Source organism: Scophthalmus maximus, chromosome 7 (genome assembly GCF_022379125.1).
Source record: "Scophthalmus maximus strain ysfricsl-2021 chromosome 7, ASM2237912v1, whole genome shotgun sequence".
NCBI classification, from domain to species: Eukaryota; Metazoa; Chordata; class Actinopteri; order Pleuronectiformes; family Scophthalmidae; genus Scophthalmus; species Scophthalmus maximus.
Window position 1 is genome coordinate 24,188,833 of NC_061521.1, and position 15,012 is coordinate 24,203,844.

At 45.0% G+C, this 15,012-nt stretch overlaps 1 protein-coding gene across 3 annotated transcripts in view; it reads right to left on the reverse strand.

Annotated features, from left to right (window-relative positions):
* The window catches only part of jph3b (junctophilin 3b), a 42,605-nt gene that overhangs the window by 20,252 nt on the left and 7,341 nt on the right, over positions 1–15,012 (reverse strand). For 2 of the 3 annotated variants that reach the window (XM_035643517.2, XM_035643516.2), the window contains exons 2-3: positions 2,304–2,793; positions 1,525–1,890 (exon numbers count right to left, since the gene is read on the reverse strand). In XM_035643517.2, coding sequence (XP_035499410.1) covers positions 1,525–1,890; positions 2,304–2,764 — 827 coding nt within the window. In that variant the 5' untranslated portion in view covers positions 2,765–2,793. Of the gene's footprint in view, positions 1–1,524; positions 1,891–2,303; positions 2,794–2,920; positions 3,414–15,012 lie in introns of those variants that run through there. The other variant, XM_035643518.2, reaches the window with a different exon arrangement.

Consider the following 15,012-nt stretch of genomic DNA (forward strand, 5'->3'; position numbering starts at 1 on the left):
TTATCTAGACCTCGCTGTGCGACATCAATCTGCAAATTAAATGAAGAAAACTACCGTATCAGTGGCCCCGTCAGCTCCCTCCTTTAAAACAACAAGGAGCCGGGACCAAAAATGGGTCACGGGCCCACTTCGGGTGGGTCCCCACATGACAAGAGTGTCGATGTGTATCCATGACAACAGGTCCCAGGACAGCTAATTAAATCTCTGCTCCTAAAAAATTGTTGCTTTTTTATTCCGGTACAAAAATGTTTCTCGAAAAAGAAAAAAAGGAAAAGGAGAAAAGGTCACGGCCCGCCCGTTTACATCGCGACCCCCCGACTGCGCTCATTGTTTTAGGTGAATGAGCAGAGTTCTAATGAGAACAGGCTCTCAACGGCTCTCTCTCCACGCGCCGCCTCGCTCCGCTTCCTGTTCCACTCGTAGCCGTGCCTCCTCAACGCTGCTCTCACCTTCACCTTAATCCTGCTCTTAATCTGTCATTGAGCTCAATTATATCAAACGGAATGGGGCCCATCCACAAGTGTTCACGGACGGAGTCATCTTCCCCGATGATGATGATGACGACGATGAAGATTTAAAATAATGCGAGGCGACAGTATTAGGAGCATTAGTGAAAATCTAACTGAGGCTTCACCCACATTTCTACGTTTGCTACGCGTCACTGCTGCTACGTTGACTCCTGTCGTCCACACTAATCCTGAGTTTTCAAGCGTCATGAACTGGGCAGCTGGAAACGCTGCTCGCCCCGTTCCGGTTTGAGAAGTCCGTGGTTGCGTTGCGGTACGGACGGGCGAAAACACCAGAACGTTTGAAAACGGTGAATGCCAAACTGACACGTAGGGTCTGTCCCATTTCCCTACCCCCAGGGCGCTACCCTCCGTTTTGAGCGATCCTGCGTAGGTTAGGGTGTCACATTTCTTTGCAAGATCAAGTGGTAAGTGTTGTCGACCCCCTTGAAACCTTTTCGAACAGCCCTTCAAACGTATGGTGGTCGGATGCTGACTCCAGGCGGAGTGGAGGAACCGAGGGGGAGGGCCAAGTGAGGGCAAATGGGACGGACCCTTACTGTCACCAACAGTTCCACCTCCTCGTTCAAGAAAACATATCCGTCTCAACAATGCTCTTTCTTCTCCGTAGTATTTTCTTTAAGCAAGTGTAGAGTAGACAATCTGCTTCCTGCTCACATGATTTGAGTTTTTCAAGGTGTGTTACTGTGTACGGGGGTTATTACCGATACGGAGCTAAAACGCTTGGGTGGACTGAGATCATTCTTGGACGTAGCCTGGCTGCGTTTCGAACATTTGTAAATCGTGTAGGTTGCACAGATATACATGATGCAGAAAGGGAAATAACCAAAACTCTTCTAACCCTGTGCAGCAAGGATGATGTTTTCATGTAAGGCCCCTCATCTACGATGACCATAACCTCTTACCACCTCCTAACTAGATTTCGACCACAGGGACGGAGAGAAAGAACCAAACTCAGACAAACAAACTCCTCGGCCAACCACCACCAGGCCCCTACCTCGACAGAGCGATCTCGGCCTTCTGCCGGGCGCTGTCGGCGGCCTTCTGCGCTCCCTCCACGGCCCGGTCCACCTTCTCCCTGATCTTGCTGGCCCGCAGGGGGATCAGGTTTTTCCTCTTGCCGCTCACCAGGATGTTCTGCTTGTACTTCCCTTCCTCTTTGGTGCCGTCGGGGAACGTGGTGCAGCCGTAGCCGTGGCGCTTGTTGCTGAGCCACTCGCCCTCGTACTGCAGCCCGTCCGACCGGCGGCTCACGCCGAACCCCGTCCGCTTGTCGTTCTTCCACTCGCCGCAGTAGGTCTCCGTCGCCGTGGCGTCCACGTCGTCGTCGGCGACGGCCAGCTCTGCGTCGGCGTCTCCGAGACTGGTGAAGGTGAATAATACATTGGTTTTGAGAAGAACTACAATATAGGTTTGGCTGACAAGGTTAAGTTGTGACCACCAGGACGTCCACTTCTGAACTGATGACGACATAGATAATAAAATCTAAGAAGAAATCTTAAAGCTTATTGCTGGAGGACACATCAGAAATGTAAATCAGGCACCTGACAAGTAAACAGACTGTGGACCACGTGACAGTCCAGTTGAAGGACATTTAAGTGGGTCAGGTGCTTGTTTTGAACTATGTCCTCCAGATGAAGGACGCTTCCCTTTCACAGTACAACTTCCCTCCTTGTCCTCTCTTTCTACTTTCTGTCATTTCAGTGTCTCGTGACAAACTCTTATTATGCAACTGGCTTGTTATTTCACCCTTTCATCATCCTCTCCTGTTATTACCTGATAGTGGAGTTGATATCCGATGCGGCGGACGAGACGGTGCTCATGCCGGCCTCGCTCCTGAACGAGCTCTGTTTGGATCTCTGTGAGGCCAGCGAGCTCCTGGACTCGGACTTCCTCAGCTTGAGGCCCGACAGGATGGACCTCCTGAAGAGGCCGCCTTTCCTCTTGCCCTTCAGCAGCTCGGCCTCGCTGTGCGCCATCAGCACGAAGCCGCCGCGGGACACGGCGGGGCTGCTGCCGCTGCTGCCCGTGCTGCACATGGAGACGCTGGTGGTCAGCGTGCCGGGACCCGGCGGGGGCCCGGGGACCGCCGCCCCGCCGGTCCGGTCCAGAAGCGCTGTGCCGTTGCTGTGCTCCGAGCCGGAGCGCAGAGAGTTTATGGAGGTGCGCAGCGGGGAGCGGATGACGGCCGCCATGCCGTACGGGACGCTCTGGCGGACGCCGTAGCCGTGACGCATCCCGCCGACCCACTGACCCTGAAATGTTCCTGGAGAAAGAGAGGAAGACGTTTGAATCATTATACTGTATGTTCACAAGAAAACAAGTAGGGAAAGAAGAGTAGTTTATTATCTTGAGAGCTCGCTTCGTAATCATTTGCAAAACTCAACAGATACCTGAGCAGGTAGATGGGATGGGCGGAGGAAGTTAGGTACCAAGGGCCTGTCACTCTCTTCGCCCCCACCAACACACACACACACACACACACACACACACACACACACACCGGTTCACGAGGGCCTAGACCGCCATCTACAAACACAATGTCAACTCAGCATTGTTCTGGGTTTCCTGGTGGCCCAAGGGATGAAGTGCCAGGAATCTTTGTTGCGTCTCGTTTCCCGTCGCTCCATCTCTGCTTTCCTGTCAAATGGCCTAAACATGCCCCGTCTTGAATAAGAGCGGCTTCCCGACCGCTGAATTGCCGCGCACGTCTCAATCTTGGTCAGCGATTCAAATACAGTAGCTGTGGTGCCCACTGACGACCGTGTCAGCTTTAGTTGAAAAAGTCAACCAGTCAGGGGGGTTAAGATTAGGTCTGAGATGTCATGTTGTCATCGAGCTGCACTCATTGAGAGGGTCAGCAGAAAAAATGCCGACAGGTATAAATGAGATCGTTCGCCAGACAGAAACTCTGAAATCAATACATTTCTTTGATCAGATGCGAAGAACATTTCATCGTTCTTTTTCTTGTTCTTGTACTTTGGAAATGATGTGGTCAGCATGATGGTTATGAGGTGAAAAACAAATGAGCCAATATGAACACAATGTTCATTTCTGTCTTTGTTTTTGTTCAGTTTTAATAATTAAACACTCCCTTTTTGTTTTGTTTTTATGTTTTCAGCTAGATTTCGCAAAAAGTTCTTCCCGGGGCCTGGGAAGAACTAAATTATTATATATAACTTAAATTTTGATGTGGATGCTGATTAGGAGGTGGATACTGGATATGTTTTATGTCAAATGAATCATTAACGTTATCAGACCACTTCTTTTTCTTCTTTTATATTTCTTTAAGAACTAGAAAATCGTCTAGGATCGTTAAAAAACGTAAAATATATATATAATAATAATTTGAGCACTCTCTCTACGATGTGTACACACTCTTTTCTTCCTTTTCTTTCTTTTTTTCGGATGAGGAGAAGAACGTGGGAGTGGCCTCCTCTTGTCACTTCCTCTATTCCCATTCATTCCAACAACCCGCACTCGCTGCTGCATAACTGTCCTTACATCTCTGTGTTGCCGAAAAAAGTAGGGCATCTGAGTGTGTGTGTGCGTGTGTGTGTGTGTGTGTGTGTCAAACGGAAGTGTGTGTTCCAGCTGGAGAGCAAGTGATCCATCCCTCCTGCCCGTACCTCTGATGTAACAGCACTCTGATTCATTCTGTGGCGAACGCACTCGCTCCAACCAAACTACAGGACCATATAAGGACCGCAAGCATGTTCTCCGTCACTATCGCAAACACACACACACACACACACACACACACACACACACACACACACACACACACACACAAACATTTGCCTCGTGGGATCAATGTGTTGGTGAAGTGCTGAATGGAGCCAACCTCGTGAGCCAATCGTATCCTTGCTCCCGTGTCTAAGACAGAGCGGGGCGCAACAAGCAAGCGCGTGCGCGATGCTTTTAAAATCCTTGAGTGAGAAGTGGTGTTGTTTTTTGAGCTTGCCCTTGTCATTTGGATGATAAGCTGCCTCTTATCCCCCACACACACACACGCACACAAAAACTGAATCTGTGTCACAGACAGCTGGCCAGCACATCTGGCCAGGTCTTTGTAATCTTGTCAGTACACAGCTGTACGAGCATATGATAGACAGATCAAAGAACACACACACACACACACACACACACACACACACACACACACACACACACACACACACACACACACACACACACACACACACACACACACACACACACACACACACACACACACACACACACACACACACACACACACACACACACACACCAACATTGTCATTAAATGGCCGCCGGGACGTTTGAGCGCGAGACTGAGACAGAGGAGGACAGAAGAGGAGAGACAGTCCAGAGCATCGTCTGTGTTTCTGTGGGAGAAGATTTGTGCTGACAGGTCAAATACAAAACCACAACATCTGTCATCAAGTCACATTTCTGTTGCCCGGGACTCTGAAAAGTTGGTGTTTATGATGACAAACACTACAACAGAATTAATAACCGTTTCCCAAATCTATGCTACGTGTTTTTTGGGGAGTATGCACTGCTCTCCCACAATGCATTGCACAACACAAGGGGAAAAGCTGAACAAGAATAAAAAACTAAACATTGAATTTTCAACAAAAAAAAAATAGTTCCAGAAAGTAAAATATCTGTAAAATAGGTTTCAAACGTGCGTCTGTCTCTCTGTCATTTGGCAGTTGTCAAAGTAATGGTTCGTCATTTTTGGAAATAAACTTCTATCTGATCTGTTAAGTTAGTTCAGAATATACCACTCACCCTTCTGTGCAGTGAATACGAAGTTGGAACTAGGAGCTTAGCTTAGCTTAGCTTAAGTTAGCTTAGCTTAGCTTAGTGTGAAGACTTGGAAAAAATAGGTTTTCATGGGAGGTTTGTGGGAATACTTTCTCAAGTCAATAGTACGACAAGTAACTCCCAAATATAAACCGGACGGTTGTTACCTACGGACAGAGCCAGGCTAGCTCTTTCCTCCCCTGTTTCCAGCCTTTAAGCTAAGCTAAGCTAAGCTAAGTTAACCAAGTCCCGTATCGTTTCCTGTCTATATAAAACTGTCCCGTATGTGGATTTCTTGTATATTTAATGTAAAGATCCGTGCGTACTACATAATGTACATGAGGCACTTTGTTAAATACTGTATGGTTGGTTTGAAGATAACGGTAAAGAAATATACACAAGTGAGTTTATTACTTCTGATTTTAACCTTTTTTAACAAATAGTATTCTTTCATTTTAAAATACTGAATAGTAAACACAGTGGTTTTTTTGACAGTATATCCATTTAAATACTTTGTATAAAAACTACTGTAATTCGAAGAAAAACCTCTCAGTATAACACAATACGGTCGAACAGCAGCCTCAGAAAATGACCATGAAGTCGAATCGACGCGTCTCCGAAACACTTTCAACTAAAACTGCACGTTGCCGCCTTGAGCGCGGCAGGATTCATTACAGACGGCATCAGTTTAAAGCATTGTGATCAAAAAGAAACTGGCGCTGAATGAATATATATGTGAAGCAGCGTTTGGAGGGGGGGGGGGTTATATTAATTTTTTCATGATTTCTTGGAAGCATATTCCAAGCCTCAATTAGTAATGCCTGGGTAAATTAAATATTCAGCGGGGCACCACGCTGCTTTCCCAATGGCTGCCTGTCGCTCTCCGTGGTGCTGGGGGGAAAAAAAACGTATGGTCTGAAAGCAGCCAGTGATTTTTCCTTCAAAAGATCAAATCCATTTACTGTTTTTGTGTCAAATCAGTTCACGCCATGGAAACTCCAGCAAACATAAGCATCTGCCAGAAAAACAACGCGCTGCCAATTGTCTGAGAAGAAAGACAAGCGACAGTGGATTGGGTCATCGCCCTCTCATCATTCTCATCTGTATTGACTTCTGTATATATATATATATATATATATATATATATAAATATATATATATATATATATATATATATATATATATATATATATATATATATATATATATATATAAAGGCCTCAAACCCCAGGCCGTTAGTTGCGAGGAGAATCCTCTTCAAACTCGCACGCCAAAATGATTTCACTGATTCTGCCCTGGGGCCAACAGGAAGTGCTCTCGCATCATATGGGCCTGTAACCCGTGGGCCGGGTCCACTGTGGGTGAACAAGGCAGCCACACGGAAAGAGTTTTTTTACGCGGGGGGGTCAAAGCTGTGGAAACAACACAGAGGGACAGCGGTGTGGTCGACCCCCCCCCCCAGGGGCCGGATTCATAATTGTGTGTCTTTAACAAATTGCGTTAAAGACACACAAAGTGCCTGTTCTCCGTTTACAGGTTTAAAAAGCCGTCCGTGTCTTTGGGCTCTGTATTTCATTGTAAGAGAGGCAGCGGCACTTGTGTTGAATCTGTAAATAATGCCTTGTCGGACTGAACCGCACCGCCTCTTCTTTTCATCCGAACACCTGCTCCAATATTCATTTCTGAGGCACAGCAGGGAGAAAGAGAAAGCGTCGATGGAATGTAAGACGGCCCGTGAACACGTTTAAATTTCTTATGTGGAGCGAAAGTAACATTTGAAGAATGTTTCATCGTTATTTTTTTTCTTTATGGCTCAGCTCATCGCGGCTGTGGCTTAGGAGGGAGAGAGGGTTGTCCACCAACCAGGAGGTTGATGGTCCTCGCCTTCCCCAGTCCATGTGCCAAAGTCTCCTTGGGCAAGACTCTTGTATGGATGTGACTTGAACTGTAAAGAGATTCCCCAGCTCCCATCCAATTCTCCATCACCACAGCTAAGAAATATGTAATAATAATTATTAGTATTAGTATTATAATAAGGGACAAGCATTATTGAAGTATGGAGGTGGGCTAAACCACGCTCATTTTGAATTCATTTTATTAGGATCATCCTCTTGACTTTTAAAATAAACCTGCAAAACCAATCTCCCCATCTCATTCTCAAAACAATTTAACAGTACGGACATAACTGTTCAATTTTTAACTACAAAAAACAAGGCAAACGCCTAAAAATAAGAATTTAAGATGGCGTACCGTTGGTATCGTCTAGTTAGTCCGTACACTGTATCAGCGGCAAACTTCCAAGATAGACCATTTAGAGTTTTCATGTTTCAGACGGCATTGCAAATCCTCGCTACAAACATCAAACTGTCGCCGTTACATAAGCGGAAAGCCTGCAGTGGGGTCGCTAGTGGAGGAGGTGCATGTTCGCCGTGGCCCTGGACATCTTTAAAATCAAAGCTCAGTGTGAATTGACACTTCCAACAAGACGTCAAAATGCTGAGGAGGTGGATCTTCTTTGATCGCACACAATTTCTCGGTTGCGCGTGACTTTAAATCTGAACGGACGTGTGGAAGACGGTGGTCAGTGTAGTGAACTGCACATGGTGGATTCATAGTGTATCCTGAGACAGCAGCTGCACACAGGCCGAGGGAGCAGGCACGTAGCAGGTCGGTAGACAAGTGACAAGGCAGAGACGGGGTCGGACACAGACAGCCGGGCCGACACACGGCAACAACAACTGCTGTACGCTCAGAAAACCACCGAACACTGAAGGCGAGGAGGGTCGGTTCAAAGCTAAACCTCTGCCTGCGTAAATCACAGTGTGTGGGAGCGTTATCCGTTTAAGAGATATTGCTTGGGCCCCTTTTTTTCCCCCGTCCGAGTCTCTCTGAGGATTATTTATCTGCTAAAACATTTCGTGAAAAAGAGCCGTGATACGCATTGGGTTGATTTTTGGTTTTTGTGACCAATGTGTCCCCCCCCCCCCCCCAGTATGTGTTGGTTGAGCTACTCTTTCTTTTTTTTTAAGCACAAACAACTTGGTCCAAATGCCGTTGGGTTGCCTTCCTTTTTTGAAAAGCTTTTGCCTCCCAGATGAATTAGATTAAGAGTATTTATAAGATAAAAACTAAGTCGAATAATAAAAAGCATTTGCATGAAAACAAATTCATCATACAGCTTGTATACTGGAGAAACCACCTACTACTGAAACGGTCTTAGCAAAGAGCAACAACCCAACTAAGCAGAGAGCAGCTGGAGAAATTACAGGAAAATATGCTCTGCATGAAAATGGATTTAAAGGCATACCCGGAGTATTTATTGTAAACAAACAAACTTCTTGCAAAAAACACATTGGATGCATTTTCTTCCTTAAAAAAAGGTTTTAGAAGCGGATTAAATTTTTAAAAAAAATCAGGTACCTGCATTTCTTTCACGTCCCACATTTCAAGATTCCTTTATTTGTCATTTTTATGCTCCACATAAAAACGAAATTGTGTTTCACACATCAACCAGTCGGTAAATCAGTGCAAGACAGAAGACTTATTATAAATTATAAGCTCATAAATAATAAAAAAAACCTAATAGACTAAAATTACACTAAAATAGAATAAAATAAGCTCAGAGATAAAAGCACTTAATAAATGAACTAAAATTATGCTAAAATAGAATTTAAAAAATAAAAAGTTTGTTTTAATAAAAAAAAATTACAGGGACAGTCTCTTAGGTGCATTTCACTATGGAGATGATGATGATGACCGCATGACATTCGCTAGCTAGTGTGTTTTTTCTTACTGCTATTAGTTTCTACACTTATTGAATTGTCAATGGCATCAATTGTAGATGAACAGAATAGCCTTAAATATAAAGTGAATTACTACACACACGATCGGGCACGCGCCGCCTTTTGCATTAAAAAAGTGGGAACACACTCACAAAAAGCACCAAAACTCCACAAGGGACCCTTTATGTGCACGTGTATTTTAAAAGACCGATGCCAGTAGGTCAGTGAAAAAATAAAAAAGCTCTGCATAATTACATTGTCATCCTGGCATCCTGTCAAATTGAAATGTGCAGCATGGCACAGTAACATCAGGCAAGAAAAAAGAAGCAGAAAGTACAGTGGAAGACAACGATCCAGAATAATCAAAGGAGCGACCAAAGGAGAAATGTGGAGCGGCAGCGGGACATTGCCAACATCCCAACTCATGCTCTACCTTCTACCTTCACAGATCACGATTCCCAGCACGAGGCCAACTTCAGCGTCTGCACCGACCACAGAGGAATCACACTCCTCGCCGTTACGGGCAAAGTACTTAACAGGATCATGTTGAGCGGAATAAAGGAATTAGTCAACATTCAGCTTCGGGAGCGGCAGCACACTGGATTTCACAGAGACAGATCCTGTGTGTTATGACTGAGCAGTGACCGCACGCGGCTTTGTGCTCGAGGTCCATCTGATTAATTGGGGAGCACTTGGTGCCATGGAAAGCGCTATGAGGCGTCGTGTAGTTCATGAGGGACAAATCACAAATGCTTTTACTTTGTCGATGGACATAGTAATAATGTCATATATCTCTCAATGGATACAAGATGAGCAATGTTGCACAATAATCAACCAACGTGGATATAGTCACGCTTCCATGGAAGAACAAATTGTCATTTAAGTTGTCAGCAATACCGCAAAATAAAATGTAAATTCATGCGCATTCGTATTCACTAATGTTTTGAACATTAATAACTAGGCACAAAAAGTAGTTGGTATGCATCTCCAGTTGATAGTCATTAAACCATGGTCATGTCATCGCAGAATCTTCTTCAGGGGAGTAGGAAGTTTGAGTGATGCTTACGTCACATGACTCATGCACATCATGATTAATGTTTTATGCACAATTTGAAAATGTGCATAAAACAGGTGGTACAAAAACTCTTAAAGGGGCAGTAGCTTGAACCCTCAGCCTCGGTTACGGGAGACGGACGCACTAACCACGAGGCCAAAACCCCCCGGGTCGTAGCATCTGCTGCTAGCACGTCTCTTAAGGTGTCGGGGAGCGATGTTCACAAAATGCACACAATGTTGTGTGGTGCAGTCCGCACCATCAATCTGTTTCTTTTTTTTCAACTTACAGAGCCAGGGCTGCGCCGAAAAACCAGAGCGCAATCAGAACCAACCGCGACGAAATATTTGCTGAATTTTTTACAAATAGTGTATTGGATTAGGATCGCTTACTGCCCCTTTAAATCGGGAGAAGGTTCGGAAGAAGCACTGTTACTGACAAGCGGGACTCAGATATTTACATGAAAGCAGGACGGTGGCAAAGCAAAAGCGACAATCGCGACCAGGATTGAGCTGCTGAACACGAATATCAAGTCGATCCTGCCTGACAACAGCTCTCGTTGACAACCAGGACCTAGTGGAACATACTGTCATCCTCGGGATGGGGAGGGGGCTGAACATGAAAAATGAGCACCTTCGATCTGAACACAAAGGAAGAAGGTTTGAGATTCAATTTGGCTTAAAAGGAAAACACTCACCGAGTCTCACACTCGACAGTAATTTATGTCAGCTTACATAACGTGGTCAGAGCCGGGATGATTTCTTTCGCTGGTGGCAGCGGCCTGCAGCCAAACTAGCGAGATACGTTCATGCAGGACAATTGTAGTGTGGTTGTGGTGTATTCGCCGACAGCGGCGGGGACATGAGCGAGGCTCCGGGACGCAAGCTTCACGCCACGAAGCATCCGAGGTTGTGTGCGACTTGATGGAAATGCAATCACACCGTTTCTTTTTCTTCAAAACGTTCCGTCTTTACATGTCGGCGGAACAAGGGATTTTTTCCCCTTTGTTCTGGTCAGTTTCTGTTTGTTTTACATGGTGTGTGTGTCCGGGAGCTAATCGTCAGCCGTTACTACTGTTTTACATAGTGACAGTTGTAATCTCTGCCTCTCCCTTTGTGACTCACTTCCTCTCCCACTAAAATGATTACTTGCTCTCTTTTCTCCACGCGTGCGTGTGTGTGTGTGTGTGTGTGTGTGTGTGTGTATGTGTGTGTGTGTGTGTGTGTGAGCGCGCGTGCGTGCGTGCGTGTGTGTGGTTGGTAATCAGTCAGCTTAGCTCTCCATCTCAGTAAACAATTAGCCCGGAAGGCCGAGCCAGCCAATCACAGCCCAGTAGAGCCGGCTGGGCGGCCCGTGACACGCTGACCTGCTGCATGTCGGCGAGCGTTGCTATGGCAACCCTACTGTACGGCGCTGCTCCTTGGAAATGCAGCGAAGCGAGGGAGGAAAGAGAGAGGCGGGAGGAGAGGAGAGAGGGAAGTTTGCAAACGTGGGAGAGAGGAACGAAAGGCCAAAACGGCAGCGCTAAAATACCGGAGGAGTGTTTCATAGAAACGTGGCATCAGGTGTAGCTGGAGGGGAGAGCGGCAGAAAACTTCAGACCCGACCGTGGGAAACGCGGCCCGCCGCTGAGTGCACAGCGTGTTTTTCAAAAAAGTGTGTCGACGCTCACGACGGCAGCGGAGCCTCTCTGAAGGGTCGCGGCTCCTGACTCGTATTGCGTTGGACGAGACTGAGCCCCGGAGGGTTGGAACGGTAGACTGTCACATTTGATCCGAGAGTAACCTGCCATCGGCCATGTCAGATGACTTCTGAAAGAATACGGTCTCGTGGTGGCAGAGTTTATTTAAATGTGCCAAAGGTATTTAGACATATTAACATCGAATTTAACAATCCAACATCTTAATTACTGATGATAATAAGGCCACACAAAGGATGCCTTATCTACTGAGAACACTTTGAATTGGAGCTGTTCTCCTAATTTAGACCTTTCTTCACTGTGTTGCTAATGTATTACTGTATTTAGACAAGGGTACACAAAGAACATCCAATAAATCAAAAAGAAAGGACATAAGTCTCATTGCAGGGTTCCGTTATGGCCTTCAATGGTCCTACATGGATACCTACACAAATGTGGACAAATGTGCAGTGTCAATGACATGGGCAGCAGACAAACTGCTTTTCTATAGCAAGATTGCCATAAAGACTTTAAAGACGGATCAATCACTGTATGCTAGCTGCAAAACAAGATGGCAGTTGTTGGCAAATAATTTAAATACAATTAAAACATGAAGCAACTCAAGAGCCATATTTTATCAAAGTACTAAAAAGTAATGGTAAAAAAAAAAGCAGCACAAAAGACACTACATGCTCATTAGCGCACGACGGAGGACAAGCTATAGACGCAGCGTTGCGCTTACGAAATTTGAAGACTTCGTAGCCAAAGGGACAGATATTTTTCTAAATTTCACTTACTTAACTTTTACTAAAGTCCCATTTGTGAGGTGGCTGAAAACTGCCCAAGGAAATATCGTCGTTGATTTGTGTCTGCTCAACGCGTAAAACCAATAGTTTGCTAACATGTGAGCTAAGCTATTCATGAGGCGATAAAAAGATACGGGCAGTTGGTCTGTTAGCTTGTTTTGAAGTCACTTGAACTTAAAGTTGTAAACATAGAACACTACCTTTTAGAATCAACCCAACAACATGGTGAATCTGAAATGTTCTGTGTTTAGCTGTTTGAGTTTGGATCAACACCGGAGTTTCTTTCTGTACTTGTAAAAGAACAGAATCGAGCTAACGCATACGGTGTGAATTAATTAGCATGGGGCTAACGAAAACCCAGGGAGGACAATGTGCCGCCTGAAAATCACAACAAAGAGTAGGGGTTAGCTGAGTAATGTATGGTAGGTTGATGATGAGGATTGTTATAATTATAAGACATCATTTGAGGTTATCATCTTTTCATGCTCCCGTTTGATCAAACGCCAGCTCTATTAAAAGCCTATGTGACAAAAGAAATGTATTACCTCATAGATATGTAAGAGACAAACGCGTGCTGCTATAATAAGGACACTGTGTACTGTTGGAGCTACATCAACACTCATAACTAGGCCAATCTCTGCTGCGTTTACAGTATGTGGGTTCAAACACTCCACGGGTTTTTTTTTTATCTACCACACGTCTCTCTGGGAGGTTTTTTTCTTCTTATCAATTTCTTTCGCTCCCTGTTTTCATCTCTATGAAATGACCCTCGAATATCCTCTGATAAGAGAGTATCTCTCATGGTATTGATGACAAGCGTCCATCCAGCCATCGTTCCATTATCTGTTCATCGTTCAACTGAACCATTCATCCATCAATCTGTTCATCTGTCCATCCATCGTTCCCTCCCTCCATCTGTCCGTCAATTCCCTTCTGTTAAGTTCGTTAAAACGTGACTTCTTCTTCTTCTTCTTTGTCCTGATTCAACCCCTCGGACCAGTCTGGTCTGCGGATTTCATCAGGCTGCTTCGGACTACATGAGACGAGTGGTCCAGACTAGCGTTGTAAAACAGCCTGCTAGTTGCTAGAGTGATGTAACAGGGCTTTCACTGTACGTATGCCTCCGTCAGCTCTGTTGCTCAACTCACACACACATTACAGTACTGCCAGTTTCTGTGTGCGGGCATTTCTTGCATGCATGGGTACGTGCATGTGTTTCTATTTATAAGCAGGAATCCATATGGTGTGCGTGTCTCATTAACAGGGCCTGAGCCGAGCCCGGGTCTAAGTGCATTGATGGCATTGATTCATGATTTCAGGGGCAAATCAAAAGAAATCCAATGCATAAAGTAATTTAAAATGTTTATGTGGGAAACGGTTACATTTCGTGGTTTTCAGTGCAGAGGCAACAAAACTCCCTCAAACTGTTTGATGACTTTCCATAAAATGATGCAAAGACTTGGTCCCCAGAGGATGAACTGTAATAACATTGATCCCCTTTTCATCTAGCTCCATAACCAGGTCCGAACTTTTATTTATAAAATACTTAAATGTAATACTCACAAAACTGATGACATCCAAATGTTAGAATGCTAACAAACGATAAATTTGACGCTTAGCATCAGCACGTTTGCTTGCCGACTTCAGCATAAAGCAACTAGCAAATCTGGCATTCAGACTGAAAACAGCCTTGTGCCAAACAATACATAAACAGGATTTCACAAATTGGGGAAGTTTCACAGTGGCAACAACTTGCAATCATTTGCCAAAAACCTCCGCGTTAGCGTGCTATGCTTAAGAAGAACGAAAGCAATTGCAATTTTCAGAAAGACTTAACTTGTCCTGTAGAGTATTTGACAAAATACTTTGTTATAAGAGAGTAATTAAACAATTTACAATAAGTACTGCCATGATAATTGGGGAAATCAACGGTGAAGAATAGGATTGGATGTCTTTACCTTTTCTATTAAATCATTACAACGTTGTAATCTGCGTTCTAAGACTATTTTCTTCGGACTTGTTACTCGGGAGCTGCTGTGCTCTGCCGTCCCTCTAACCTTTCATTCATCCCTCAAGACTGCATGGCCTGAATTGAATGCCTCCAAATATACAAAGTGTCCTCACGCAGCTGCACTGAGGGGTTATGACTGGAAGAAAGAGGAGAGACGAGGAGGGAAAAGAGAGACGGAGATTGAAAAATTAAAGATTGAGAATCGTTTGTTCAGAGCCTGCCCTCATGCAACCCCCCGGCCTCTGCATGAATGGGTGTGTGGGTGTTGACGGGGCCGCGGCAGGAGAATGGACGACCCGAGGAAACCTCCAGACAAACTCCATCCACTGTAAATCTGTCACCTTGGTAACTGTCGCCAGT